Here is a 13,817-nt window from a genome sequence, read left to right on the forward strand (position 1 = left end):
AACCCAGCAGTGTGTACAGGAAAAGATTCCCCCCAATTGAGAAAAAATAATGTTAATGGCATGTTGTTGATAACGAAGCTTCAGCTGTGATTATACAAACGACCAGTGAGTGTCTGTAACCTCACACAGAACAGTGAGTGAAGAACAGAGTGGCGAGCAGAGGGAAAGCTCCAGGTTTTCTGTTAAGTAAGAGAGTTCACTTCAACTCCGAGTCAGTTACAGACTGTGAACTAAGCCTCACTGTCAGGTTTTCTTCAACAAACTCTGACTTTCTCTCTGACTCCGCCCCTCCTGCTGCACCTGAACAAACTAGCTGACATTCTGATTCATGAGCATGTTGGCCATCCATTCATAAAGCTGCAATCAAAGCACATAGAGGAGCAAATTATTTTGTAGAAGTTCATGTTTTTAAAAACACTGAAATCCCACTTAGATATCATTTTGCTATTTTGACTACTTGACATGAGCGATTTTGCAAACCTTCAGTCGTCATATGAGGACGAATGAAGGACTGAAAACTAGATTCGGAGCAGTGATTCGGAGATGCTCTTCACCTCACCTTGGTTGTAATGTTACAACCAAGGTGAGGTGAACCAACCATACCTTTGTTCAAAGGTATGGTTGTATTGGTTGTACTCTCAGCTTGAAGCTGTCTGGCCATTCTCCTCTGACTTCAAATATCGACAAGGATATATATAGCCATTCACTGTAATCCTATTAGATCAGCAGTTTATGAAATACTCACCCTAGCATGCTTGGTGAAAATAACAATGGCACGTTCAAAGTCTTTTATCTCATCTTTCCTTCTTATTCTGATGTGCCTTTTGAACTTTAGCAGGTCATCTTTACATGTCTAAATGCCAGCAGCACTGGGTATTTTGGCCTTGTCATGTTTCTGTCAGTACTCTTTGTTTTCTCCATATAAAGTTAGTTTTACTGTCAAAAACAAATATTTTAATGCAGAATGTGTACTTTAACTAGTGAATGTGAGACTTTTATATGTAATAAAGATTCTGTGGGGATCTGAGGAATTTCTCTAGACCCCCTCTTTCAGTTGCTCTTCACACCAGTTTGCAGAGGAGGGCGGTAGTGAGCAATGCGAGCTAAATATTGATGTCTTCGTGTAATAATAGAAGGCTGGCTGTGCCGTATTATTCTGCAGGCCCGAGTGATTCCTAAGATATGCCAGCTCAACAGTAATATGGGGCTAGTTGTTTTGCGAGGCATCACAAGCTTAAATTCAGATATTTTTCACTGGAGTTTGGCGGCATGAAAACCGACCTCTACCTAAGTGCGAATACTTGATATTGTCTGTTTTAGTGACTGGCAGTGCAGCATAGTAACTGATAACCTGCCACGCTGTGTTGTCTTTGTGTGTCGTGGATGTGCCCACTCCATGTATGTCGCGCAGCCGCGCTCCCGGGACTGCAGATTCACGAACGCGCACCGTGTTTCGGCACGGACGAGGGACACGAATGAAAGGTAACGGGCTCTGCCTTCTCCTTTCAGCGCTTCAGCGAGCCGCTAGGTTGCTGTGCCCCGCGGCACTGACGGGGGTTATAGCTCGCTTTACGTCGGGGTTTGGTTAAAGGAGCCCGGGGAGCGTTGACAGACACGGAAAGTCCCACAAATCAGTTCGCCGATGTTTGTTAGCAAGACCGCTGCCATTTGAGTAATTCAACTGCTATTAGCGACTTGTTCGGTTGTTTGAGACGCTTTAGGCGTCAGCAGCCAGGGTTTAGTGAGTTTAAATGGACACGTACAGAATGCCATTAAAGTGTAAAACCACAGAGCTTATGGTGGAATTCTAAGTATTTGACAATTAAGCTTTTCGTATCGTACCGTGTGCTACAAGCTGACTAGTCTTGCAGGTTTTCTGACATCTGATAGTTTGAGGGTTGCTAACTGGAGCCTTCAACTCTGACATTTATAGGGCAGCATGCTAGAGCAGTGAAACTGAGCAAGCTGGGCTGTAGCTCCTGCACCTGACCTGGTCAGCACCGTGGCAATTTTTTGACCTGAAGAAAAGAAACTGCAGATAGTCAGTCTGTGCCATTCCAGCTTGATGTAATAAATTGGATGACCTGATGAAGCTGCTTCTGTCTAAAATAATGTGTGTTTTCTTGCTCTCATTTTTCAGGCTGCCTTAAAGTTCCTGTCCTCCGTCCCGGTGTCCCCAAGCAGCAGCCTCACAGATAGGCAAAGCTACCAGCCAGCACGGAGCCTGCTGTAGAGCGTCACCTCATGGAGAATATTTTATCCCATGCTACATCTTATTTTAGACCTCCTGCTGCAAACAACCCTTTACCAGTAGTGTCAGCATCTAGCTGATTCCAGAGGGCCCAGAAACAAGACTCCACTGAAGAACAAATATTATTATTATAATTATTTGCATTGACTGTAATCATGGGGGCTACAGGCTACGGCTACTATCGTTTAGTCATCTTCATTTGCATGTTCATCGGCTACTCGCTCTATTTCTTTAACAGAAAGACCTTCTCATTTGTCATGCCCTCTGTGATGGAGGAGATAGAACTGGACAAAGATGATCTGGGTAAGATGGAAACAATAACAGGATGCTTTTATTTTTTAGGCTGTTGAGTGTAAGGAAAAGCTTCTTTAGCAAGCATTTAAGCCTTTAATCAAGCAGTTGCACAAGCGTTGCTATGTGAAGTGTTTGTTTGATTGCTGCTACACCCACCAGAGTGCTTATTATGTCACTTGCACTGATTTGACCTCAAAATTTCCACTGGGGAGAGTTTTGGTTTAAAAATGGTCCCAAAAAGATAACATTTATAAACATGTCCATCAATTTGTGCTTATTTTGTGGTGTTCACAAAGGGCTGGTCCAACCCACGGCATGAAGAATTTAGAAACAGCTTTACACACGTTCATGTTTCCTGTTGAAAAAGCACATTGGACATGCTTTTTGTTTATTTGTTTATACAAATGATGAATTAGTTCACCTGATAAGAACAGGTCATGTTACACTTCTGAGACTCCACACACAGTTACCTGGATAAGACAAAATCCTGCTCCTCACTCGAGGCCTCTGGGCTGTGGATATTGCATGAGTAATTTCAAAGTGGGAAGGATGTTTTTCCTTCTGTAAATCCACTCAAAAGCTCATCAATTTGTGACTATAGATTATGGTTGGGGAAAAAATTGATAAAACGTAGCATAGTGATATTTTGCATTTCAATACAGGAGCACCAAATGTCAGGGAATGCTATGAACAAGGGGCCTCATCTCATCACCATCCCGAGATAACGTTACACAAGAAAACTGAAATTAAGTCGGCTCAACCAAAACGTCAGCTTTACAAAGCTAGCTCCTAATTCAGAGCAAGCTAATCGCTCAGTCACACAGGTAAAGAAAAAAGTAAAATGTTGTGATACTGAGTTATTAATGTGTATACTTTGTAGCAATCCAAATCTTCTTCAGTAGACAGTTTGCATCATACTGAAATAGCAATCTGCACTGTGTCTCTGCAGGTCTGATCACCAGCAGCCAGACTATGGCCTATGCCATCAGTAAGTTCATCAGCGGCGTGCTGTCAGATAAGATCAGCGCCCGCTGGCTTTTCTCCATTGGCCTTTTCCTGGTAGGGGGCATCAATGTGGTCTTCTCCTGGTCCTCTACTGTATCCATGTTCTCTCTGCTGTGGTTCATCAACGGCCTGGGACAAGGCTGTGGCTGGCCCCCATGTGGGAAAGTGCTCCGCAAGGTAATATCATCCTGTCTGCCACCTCGTGCACCAGTATAAGTGTAATGCTGTCAGCACGCAGGGTGCCCATGATGCTTGTAATGCTTTCGCAACTAGTGAAAAGACATCACTTACAGGGGAGGACTACCTGTATGTTGTGTGTTTGGATTCTTTACTCCGGTGCATTAAACATGTATATTTCCTATTTTATTTGCAGTAATTGGATTCCTTGACATATATAGGACTCACCTTTGGTAGGACTACGGTCCTACAGTCATATGTTCGAGCAAATGCTAATCCATTAGACTCTGAGATACGTTGGAAGGTATCTTAAAGTAAGAAGCTCTCTTAAACGTAGCGGTTAGGAACAGCTGGGCAATAAATAGGCTTTGGCATATGTTCAGCATGTGGCAGGGGATCAGATTACAGGTCAATGTATTTATGGAAGATCCTCAGGAGATGTTTTTGAAGAATAGTAACATTGTTCAGAAGAGTTTCCCATCCCCAGTCAGAGCAAACACGTTTCATCCCTCCAAGTGTGTTCCATACTTGAGTTTACATTCACACGCGATGGAGAAGAAAAAGATTTAAATCAACTTTAAATATTTGCCCAGTAGATTCTGAAGTTACAGGACAATCTTTCAGGGGTACGGTATGAGGACTATTTATGGTCGCGTTTAGGTCGATTACGTCTTGAGGGCGTGTGGCTCTGATGTCAAAAACAGATTACGCTTTTTGTCTGTGCTGTCATTGTGCTACAATTCTGTTGATTATTAGATTTGCAATAATCTCTCTGCACAGCTCACATATAATCTTTTAAGATAAACTGCACTCAGTGACAAATTTAGTTCCATAACTTGTGGGTTGCCTCAGCAAATGGAAAGTAGCTAATATGAGCAATATGTGGTTTCAAGTTGTGCTTAAATAGGCTTTAATATGTGATTCTTTGTGTCTGTTCTCCGTCAGTGGTATGAGCCTTCCCAGTTTGGAACATGGTGGTCTGTGCTGTCCTGCAGCATGAACCTGGCTGGGAGTCTGGGTCCAATCTTGGTCTCAGTGCTGCTGCATTACTACGACTGGAGGACCATCCTGACCATGTCGGGCATTTTCTGTGCTGCCTTCTCATTTGTTTGTCTAGTGTTTGTAAAGAATGAGCCAAAGGATGTGGGCCTGCCCAGCATGGAGGCAGCGGCCAAGAAGGGAGCGAAAGGAGGTGAGAGAACCAAGAACGGAAAGGTCACTTCCTGTGTAGCTTTAAACGATCATCATGTCAGTCACACGGGGACGTGTTCAGGGATGCAAACAACTCACTTGTAAGCTAATTTTCCTCTTTTTTAAGTAGTGACATTATTATCCTGAACCAGTGGATGATGGATGAATCCCTGTCAGAATTCCTACAGTGAATTTCTTTGATGCTCATGAAGGTGAACTGTATTGGACAATTAGAGCAAAAACCTGCTTGCATTGGTATGTGGAGCCAAAGATGGACAGGACTCCCAAAATATGGGAAAACACGTCTCAATAGAGTTACAAATGCATACAGTATGATCTACAAGCATAAACTAAGCTTGTGTGTAATGATTTGTGTGTAACTTATAGGACTCATAGTACATGCTTCAATCCACACACAAATACAAAGCAGCCTGACCACATGTGAAACTATTATACAAAACGCATACATCCAAACCAGAATAAATACTGATCATTTATTAAGTTCAGCTCTGAATCTGATAATTTACACTTTCAAAAACCTTTCTGTGTGTACAAATGTGTAGAACTACATGAAACCTCGCTCTCGCTTGCTCACCAAACCTTAAATACATGTGGACAAACTGATCACGTCGCGTGCCCACGTGGGGTTTCGAGGCACGTTTAATGCTGCCGGCATTGCAAAGATTCACAAAGGTAAGCTGGGTTCAAGTCCCAGTGTGAAACAGACGTGGACAAATCATTACTTGTGGATATCGTACACATTTGCAACCCATATGGAAAGCATATTTTTTTCATGTGCACATAAGTGTCATAATGGCAGATTTTTTTGCCAGATCTGCAGCTCTGTAGTACAGAGACCTCTGGCGGATGCTTAGTGTTCTGAGCTTGGCTCATAGCTGCTCACTAGCTTTCAGGTTTGGGTCAACTTATATCCAAGTGAGGCATCAGAAGTTTACACCAGCAGAACTTTGATCCTCTGCAGGCGATGAACACAGTGTACAGCTGAATGCTAACATTTCACTCACAACTGTGCCCATTAGCTCTTTTTGCTGCAGTAGCTATTACTGTAAAAATATTTTTCTCTTTCTCACTGTCTGTAAACTTCGTACTGTAGATGTTACTCTCACTTGCTGGTACGCTTATACTCACCAGCCACTTTGTTAGGTACACCTGTTCAATTGCTAGTTAAAATAAATATCTAATCAGCCGGTCACATGACAGCAGCTCACTGCATTTAGGTATGTATTTTTGAGGGATCAAGCAGTAAAGGCATAGAGGACACAGGAAAAATGTCTTCATGGTGTGTTTTTATTCCACACCAAAGTTCAAAATATAATTAATGGGCCCATAAAAGAGGTCAACTGAATACAACTCTGCTCAAAAAGTAACATAAAAGTAACTAAGCAAACAAAATATACAGAATTAACTCACAGACTGACTTAAACGCAAAGACACAGGCGGGTAACTTTTTATAGTGGTTTGGCCAAATCATTTAGACACAATAGAGGAAACCGAATTAAACATGAAGACTATCTAAGCACAAATTAACTTAACCAAACCTAAAACACCCACCTTGTTTGTAGGGGGTGTGGTTGGCTTTCATAGTCCTCGGCCCTTGGCCACGCCTTTTGCCCAAAGAGAAAACTCAAAAGAAAGAGAAACATAATTAATATAACAGAATCACACAGTGCTAATATGTGCACGCTTCATAACGTCACTGTTAGGTTTAAGTAAATAAATGAATGAATGACATTCCTGAAATAAATGTTTAAACACAAAACAAACTAATGAGGTGAGTGTCTGGACTGATTGTTACCAACATGTGGTTGAGGCCATCACAGTAGTCAAATCAAATCAAATCAAATCACTTTTATTGTCACATCACATGTGCAGGTACATTGGTACAGCACATGTGAGTGAAATTCTTGTGTGCGAGCTTCACAAGCAACAGAGTTGTGCAAAATACAATAATGTAAACAAGCAAAATACAAGAATGGCTACATCTGAAACTAATAAATATATGTACAATATATAATAGTATATGCATTTCTGGATGTGTATACTAAATATTTTTCTACGTGTGTGTGTGTGTGTGTGTGTGTGTGTGTGTGTGTGTGTGTGTGTGTGTGTGTGTGTGTGTGTGTGTGTGTGTACACATATTTTACAAATTAAATAGAGTAAACAATGAATAGAATATATAAAATAAATAAAATAAAATATACAGAGTGAGACATGTGCAAAACAGTGGCATTACTGTACAGTATGGAGTGCATAATGTTAAAGTTCCAGTAGTGAAGCTGAGGTGTCTGACGTGTTCAGCAGTCTGATGGCCTGATGGAAGAAGCTGTCTCTCAGTCTGCTGGTACGGGACCGGATGCTGCAGAACCTCCTTCCTGATGGAAGTAGTCTGAACAGTTTATGGCTGGGGTGACTGGAGTCCTTGATGATCCTCCCCGCTTTCCTCAGGCAGCGCTTCCTGTAGATGTCTTGGAGGGAGGGAAGCTCACCTCCAATTATCCGTTCAGAGCACCGCACTACTCGCTGGAGAGCTTTGCAGTTGTAGGCGGTGCTGTTGCCATACCAGGTGGTGATGCATCCAGTGAGGATGCTCTCAGTGGCACAGTGATAGAAGGTCCTGAGGATGCGGGGGCTCATGCCGAATCTTTTCAGTCTCCTGAGAAAGAAGAGGCGCTGCTGCGCCTTCTTCACTGTTTTGTTTGTGTGTACTGACCACGTAAGATCCTCAGCCAGATGTACACCAAGGAACCGGAAGCTGCTCACTCTCTCCACAGCAGCGCCGCTGATGGTGATGGGGGTGTGTACTTCTCTGCACCTCCGGAAGTCCACTATCAACTCCTTTGTCTTTGCGACGTTGAGGGTGAGATGGTTGTCTTGACACCAGTGGGTCAGGGCGCTGACCACCTCCCTGTAAGCTGTCTCATCACTGTTGGTGATAAGACCCACCACTGTAGTGTCGTCCGCAAACTTCACAATGATGTTGGAGCTGTTAGTGGCTGTGCAGTCGTAGGTGTAGAGTGAGTACAGGAGAGGGCTCAGTGCACACCCCTGTGGCGCACCAGTGTTCAGTGTGACGGGGGATGAGGTGATGCTGCCCAGTCTGACCACTTGGCGTCTGTCAGACAGGAAGCTAAGGATCCAGCTGCAGAGGGAGCTGCTCAGTCCTAGATCCTGCAGTTTCCTATCCAGCTTCGAGGGAACGATAGTATTGAATGCTGAGCTGTAATCTACAAACAGCATTCTCACATACGTGTCTCTCTTCTCCAGGTGTGACAGGGCAGTATGTAGTGTCAGGGCTATGGCATCATCAGTGGACCTGTTGTGGCGGTATGCGAACTGTAGAGGGTCCAGTGAGTCGGGTAGTGAGGGGCACCTGCTAAAGGTTGAAATTGAGCATCAGAATGGGAAAGAAGTGGTTTAATTGACTTTAAACATGGCACAGTTGTTGGTCCGAGACGAGTTGGTCTGAGTATTTTCAGAAATCGCTGAACTGCTGGGATCTTTCTGCACAATCCTCACAGAATGGTGTGAAGAAGAGAAAATATCCAGTGAGCGGCAGTTCTCTGGATAGATGTGGGAATTCAAAGGCGAATGCTCAGACTGATCCAATAGGAACGCTTCAGTAACTCAACCACTCGTTACAACCAAGTTATGTCGAACATGTGACTTGTCATCAGAAACTGAAAAACTCTCCGTTTCTGTTGTGACATTCAGATGTAAGGTCAGAATTTGGTGTAAACATCATGAAAGCATGGCTTCATCCTGCTTTGGATGAGCAGTCTGGAGGTCCCTTTCTTGACACACTTTGTATGTTAGCACCAATTGATCATTGTTTAAATGCCACAGTTGCTGAATATGTCCATCCCTTTATGACCATACCATGTGACAGGCATGCTTTGTAGAATAATTGAAAAAACTTCATTCTTTACATTATTTGGACTGTTAAGTATTCATGAGCTCTTTTTGTGTCCGTGCTCACCAGGAAGCAGTGAAAGCACCCTGAGTGAATTCCTCCTGTCTCCTTTCCTGTGGGTGCTGTCTCTGGGTTACTTGGTGGTGTTTGGAGTGAAGACGGCTGCCACCGACTGGGGACAGCTGTTCCTCATGCAGGAGAAAGGCCAGACTGCTCTCATGGGTGCGTGTGTTCATTGTTGCTTCCCACATAGTTTTCACGTCATCTGACTGGTTGTGGGTGATGATGGAAGCTCTGTTGCTAACAGGCAGTACCTACATGAGTGCCTTGGAGGTTGGAGGCTTTGTGGGCAGCCTTACGTCAGGCTTCATTTCAGACAGAGCTGTGGCTCGGGTGAGTAACCGATAGGAGTTGAATTAAAACAACTTGGGTCAGTTAAAGGGATTCTTGAACAAGCATACGAGTAGCGATTGGTTAAGTGGATTAGTTAGCTCAACTATTTCAAATAATTAAAGGCTTGAATGAGCCTTTAAAAAGTTTAAGCAAAAAGCTCTACTAAAAGTAACGGAAATAACCATAAGTTATGTAATATTAACAAAGAAATAGTTGGAATTCTCTGCTTAAGGTATCACTGGTATTTGAAATTCATTAAAAAACAAATTCTTCGAAAGCTAACAGAAATGGATAGACACTTGAAATCTTATTATTGCCAAACTGTGAATAAAAGTAGTAAATATTTTGCTAAACATTTGGCTAGCAATTAAATTGTTAGCCAAGTATGAATTAACAGTTAGCAAATATAGCAAATACAGAAAAAATGTAGTTTATTTCGCAGTTTCTGATGCCTAAACTATAAATACACTGCACACTATTTCCCCCAAAATCCTTCTCCAGCAAGCCTCTCGGCTGTGAGTGGGAGTTCCCACTCAGCACAGCCACACAGTCGGACTGTAGCTACATTGTAACAGCAAACCCCTCTGAAACCTTAGAATGTAACTTACCTATGGTTACATTTCATCTAAGGCCCTCTTTAACCTACTGCTATGAATCTTTGTAGAGTTCAGGATGCACAGGCCAATCCAATAGTTAAATGGACTGGTTCTTTACTTGAGCACTGAAAGCACTGTGTCGACACAGACACAGCTGGTGACATTTCTGGAAGGTGCACATCAGGTTACCGGGGATGTAGCAGGATATTTACACAATAAGTGCAAAGCCCAACACCGTAACCTGACGTGCACCTCCATAGAAATGTAACTGCACTGCGTGTCAATGCAGCTCGCAACTATTGCGACTGGCCTGTTCAGTGATGTTGAGTCCTCCTGTGCATTTGTGGCTACATTTTCACCACAGTTTGATTTTATGAGTGAGAGAATAAGCAGGGTTAGGGTTGATTTCAAATTAACATACTGCTCGAATTTTCCAAGGTTGAAGTCTGACTTTTTTTTAAAAAATTATTATTATTTATTTAGGTTTTAGACTTAAACCTGGTTTTGATACATCACATGTTTCAGTATGAAGGGTGTTGATTTTAGTGTTTTGCTCCTTTCTTTGCCTTTTTCTAGAAAGGCTTGGGCACCCATGGCAACCCTCGCCATGGCCTGCTTATTGTCATGATGGCTGGCATGTATGTGTCAATGTACCTCTTCAGAGTGACCATCACACCTGAAATCCCAAAGGTAATTCATCATTTTGTAATCCACGTGAAATGTATACCTTTCAGTCCTCAAAAAACTCTAAGAGTAAATGTCTTTGTTCAGGAGCCTCCACTTTGGGTCCAAGTCATTCATCCTGTATCCGTCCTCATTGGTGTGTCAGAGAAAGAGGTATGCTCCGGAAAGAATCATTCCATGTGAATAAAAACAATGTAGCTACTTATCAAAAGGCTAGCTGGTGAGTTGTTCTGAACAGCGAGCATAGCGGCTCTATGTTGTTCTCTACAGCAGACTCAGACACACTACCCAGTGTTACAGTGCCATCCACTGACTATTTCTGGGAAGAGATGTGGGTTACACTCCGGCCCAGCAGGGGGCCAGTTAGGGCCCAGTTACCCGTTCAGCTTGCAGTGATGGAAACCCTGAAGCTGATGAAGAAAAAGGCATTTATTAGTCTGTGGAACTGGGACAATAGATGTTTAATGGCAAATGTTGTTGGTGTTTAACACCTGTACCTTTAAAAGAAACTGCTTCTGAAGCAAACTGTGTTGCATAAAATAAATTTTCAAGCTTGCAACATTTGGGATTTCATTTGGGAAAATCAGCATTTGGACAAACTCAACCAAAATATGTCTTTTTACCTTTTTACCCGTTCACTTTAAAAGAGTTCATTCTCTTTTGAGCTTCAAATGAACTTTAAGATTCACCTAAAGGTTTAAAAATGTCCCAGTTTCAGTATCGGTACCTGTGGACACCCTAGAAAATTATTTTTCCACCAGAAGGCTTTTATTTTATGTATGTTTTCTCTCATTCACAGATTTGGATCCTCTTGCTTGGTGCCATGTTTGGATTTTCTTCTTATGGACCAGTCGCCCTGTTCGGGGTGATAGCCAGTGAAAGTGCTCCTTCAAACTTCTGTGGAACATCTCATGCTGTTGTAGCTCTAATGGCTAACGGTGAGCTGCAGTAAAATCATTGTCATGTTTCAGGTTTTGACCCTTTGATATGAACACACAAGCTTTCTTTTTGTTGCAGTGGGAGCTTTCATGGCAGGGCTGCCCTTCAGCACTATTGCCAAGCAGCACAGCTGGGACGTGGCGTTCTGGGTAGCTGAGGTGATAATGGGCGTCACCACCATCGGATTCTTCCTTGTACGTAACATGTGCACCAAAATGGGACGGATCACAGAGAAAGTGGACTAAAGTCCCTGTTGGTACTGCTGGTGACTCTATATGCAAAATACCGCACATTAATACAGATCCAGCTTGACCAGCCAAAACAAGACTAATCATGAAATCTTTGACGGCATCCTCAGGGCTGATGCCGATCATGGAATCACTTATTTAGTCCCAGGTAATCCCACATGCATGGATTAATATTAAAGTGCACAAAGGTCCTGTAGATCCATGCTCATCAAAAGCTTCTGTTTTAACACTTCAACTTAATCAGCCAATCAATAGAAAAAGTTTCTCATATCGATGTGCTTACAAATGGTCTAAAGATGTATGTTTCAGAAAACATAACGACACCAAAGTATCAAAAGCTGTGAGTCGGTTTTCTTGAGTTGAACCGTATGTAGAGCCCATTTTCACATCCTGCCTACAGTGCAGGTCGTTTCTGTTTAACACAGTGAATGTTGACTGAAGGGTCTGTACATTAAAGGTAACATTGTTCACTTATACCTCAAGTATTTGTAAAACTTCTTTTCATTAACGTGTTCACTGACATGAAGCATTTGGAGACCGTATTTTTCTACACAGTCGTTTGCTAAATGATAGTTTGTTCTCTGGTTATGTCAGCTTTTCTGATCTGGCATGTTTATTTATTTGTTTTTAGAACAGATAAATACAGATGATAATGTCACTGCCATTGTAGTTTTGTGGAGCAGATTTCTTAATTTTTGGGATAAACAAAGTACATATCATCTGGACTATAAACTGTTAATAAAATCTCTCGACCACCTGATCTTTGTCAACTGAAAGGTTACAGCACGTGTTGCTTTGCCATGTCTTACTGGAGTTGTGCTGGTTTTCAAAGAGGTAAAGATCTAATAAAAGCTTCATTTTCTTTATCTACAAAGTGTTGTTGACCTTTGCACCTTCAGTGTCTGACAGGTAAAAGTCCAAAAAACGGGCAGGAACAAATGCGGAGTAAAAACAGACGCCTTTGCTTGAATGAATACATAAAGGGATGGACGTGGTCTGCAAAAAGCCCCCAATCCAAGTGTTACCAGTTTGAATCCCACCTGATCCCTCGAAGAACAATAAGTACACACAGCCATTACATTTAATGATAACCCAAGGTTTAATTTAAATAGAGTGAGTTAGAGCAAAGACACGTTTGTAAGTATTTCTAAATGGTGGGATGTGGGAATGCTTTCATACTTACTGATTTATTTATTTATTTTAATGAGTGAACCAGATAGCAGCTGCTTGAGTTTGGAGAATAATTTGTGGATAATTGGAAGAAAAAAATAATACTAAAAATGGGATGATATTAAAAATAAGAAGTCTTGGTAAACGTTTAACTATGACTCTGAACCAGGGCTACCTGTGGTACATTTCAGTTCTTTACTTGTTCCACATGTTGTCACATTACAACCTTATTTTATTTACAGCCATATTTTGAGTGACGGTAGACACCAGTAACAGTTTGAGCTGATATAATTTTGGTGAGAATTGGGTAAAGGTCGGTCCTAACCCAAATTCGAGAATCGGGTAAAAACTTTTTTTTTTTAATGAGTCGTCTTCAAACTTGACAATGATACATGAGGCCTTGGGGGACATGCGTACTTAGGATGGCTAAGCATTTGACTTTGACCTTCACTGTTGGTGCCCAAGGTCAAAGTTGATCTTGGAAAAACAAAATGCCAAGAAACCATATCGAACGTAATTTACATGTCAGATGTTTCTACAATTTGATTGGACTCCACCTGTGGTATATTCAGTTGTCTGCACATGATTTCATGAGATACACACCAGTCTATTTAAAGTCCAACAACACATGTCAGAGCAAAAACAAAGACATGAAGTCCAAGGAATTGTCTGCAGACTTCAGAAACAGGATTGTTTCGAGGCACAGATCTGGAAAGAGGTACAAAAGATTTCTGCAGCATTGAAGGTCCCAGTGAGCACAGTGTCCTCCATCATCCATAAACGGGAGAAATTTGGATTCAACAGGACTCTTCCTAGAGCTGGATACTGGCCAATCTGAGTACTTAAGGTAGAAGGGCATTAGTGAGGTGGCCAAGAACCCAAGGAAAACCTTAAAGGTTCATCTTCCAACAGGACAACAACCCTAAGCACACAGCCAA

The 13,817-nt window shown here is 42.1% G+C and overlaps 1 protein-coding gene across 3 annotated transcripts; it reads left to right on the top strand.

Moving 5' to 3' along the window:
- The first annotated feature begins 1,422 nt into the window (after window positions 1-1,422).
- slc37a4b (solute carrier family 37 member 4b) lies at window positions 1,423-12,557 on the top strand. Of its 3 annotated transcripts, XM_085364268.1 has the most exons (11): window positions 1,454-1,482; window positions 1,934-2,041; window positions 2,141-2,554; window positions 3,495-3,727; window positions 4,673-4,919; window positions 8,919-9,071; window positions 9,157-9,242; window positions 10,415-10,528; window positions 10,610-10,675; window positions 11,322-11,460; window positions 11,540-12,557. In XM_085364268.1, the coding sequence occupies exons 3-11, from the start codon at window positions 2,407-2,409 to the stop codon at window positions 11,704-11,706; spliced, it is 1,353 nt and encodes a 450-aa protein (XP_085220394.1). In that variant the 5' UTR covers window positions 1,454-1,482; window positions 1,934-2,041; window positions 2,141-2,406; the 3' UTR covers window positions 11,707-12,557. The 3 variants fall into 3 exon arrangements, with proteins under 3 accessions (XP_085220393.1, XP_085220394.1, XP_085220395.1); XM_085364267.1 differs by lacking the exon at window positions 1,934-2,041 and having other exon boundaries at window positions 1,423-1,482; XM_085364269.1 differs by lacking the exons at window positions 1,454-1,482; window positions 1,934-2,041 and adding an exon at window positions 3,208-3,369 and having other exon boundaries at window positions 2,495-2,554.
- Window positions 12,558-13,817: the final 1,260 nt, after the last annotated feature.

The sequence above is a fragment of the Diplotaxodon limnothrissa genome, linkage group LG10 (assembly GCF_057381915.1).
Source record: "Diplotaxodon limnothrissa isolate DT_005_m linkage group LG10, D_limnothrissa_male_GT1.1, whole genome shotgun sequence".
NCBI classification, from domain to species: domain Eukaryota; kingdom Metazoa; phylum Chordata; class Actinopteri; order Cichliformes; family Cichlidae; genus Diplotaxodon; species Diplotaxodon limnothrissa.

Bases quoted from the DNA above. Each gene is read 5' to 3' on its own strand.
- slc37a4b (XM_085364267.1), top strand. From the start codon at position 2,407: ATGGGGGCTACAGGCTACGGCTACTATCGTTTAGTCATCTTCATTTGC. The intron at 3,728-4,672 runs GTAATATCATCC...GTTCTCCGTCAG, and splicing joins GTGGGAAAGTGCTCCGCAAG to TGGTATGAGCCTTCCCAGTT. The intron at 11,461-11,539 runs GTGAGCTGCAGT...TTTTTGTTGCAG, and splicing joins TGTAGCTCTAATGGCTAACG to TGGGAGCTTTCATGGCAGGG.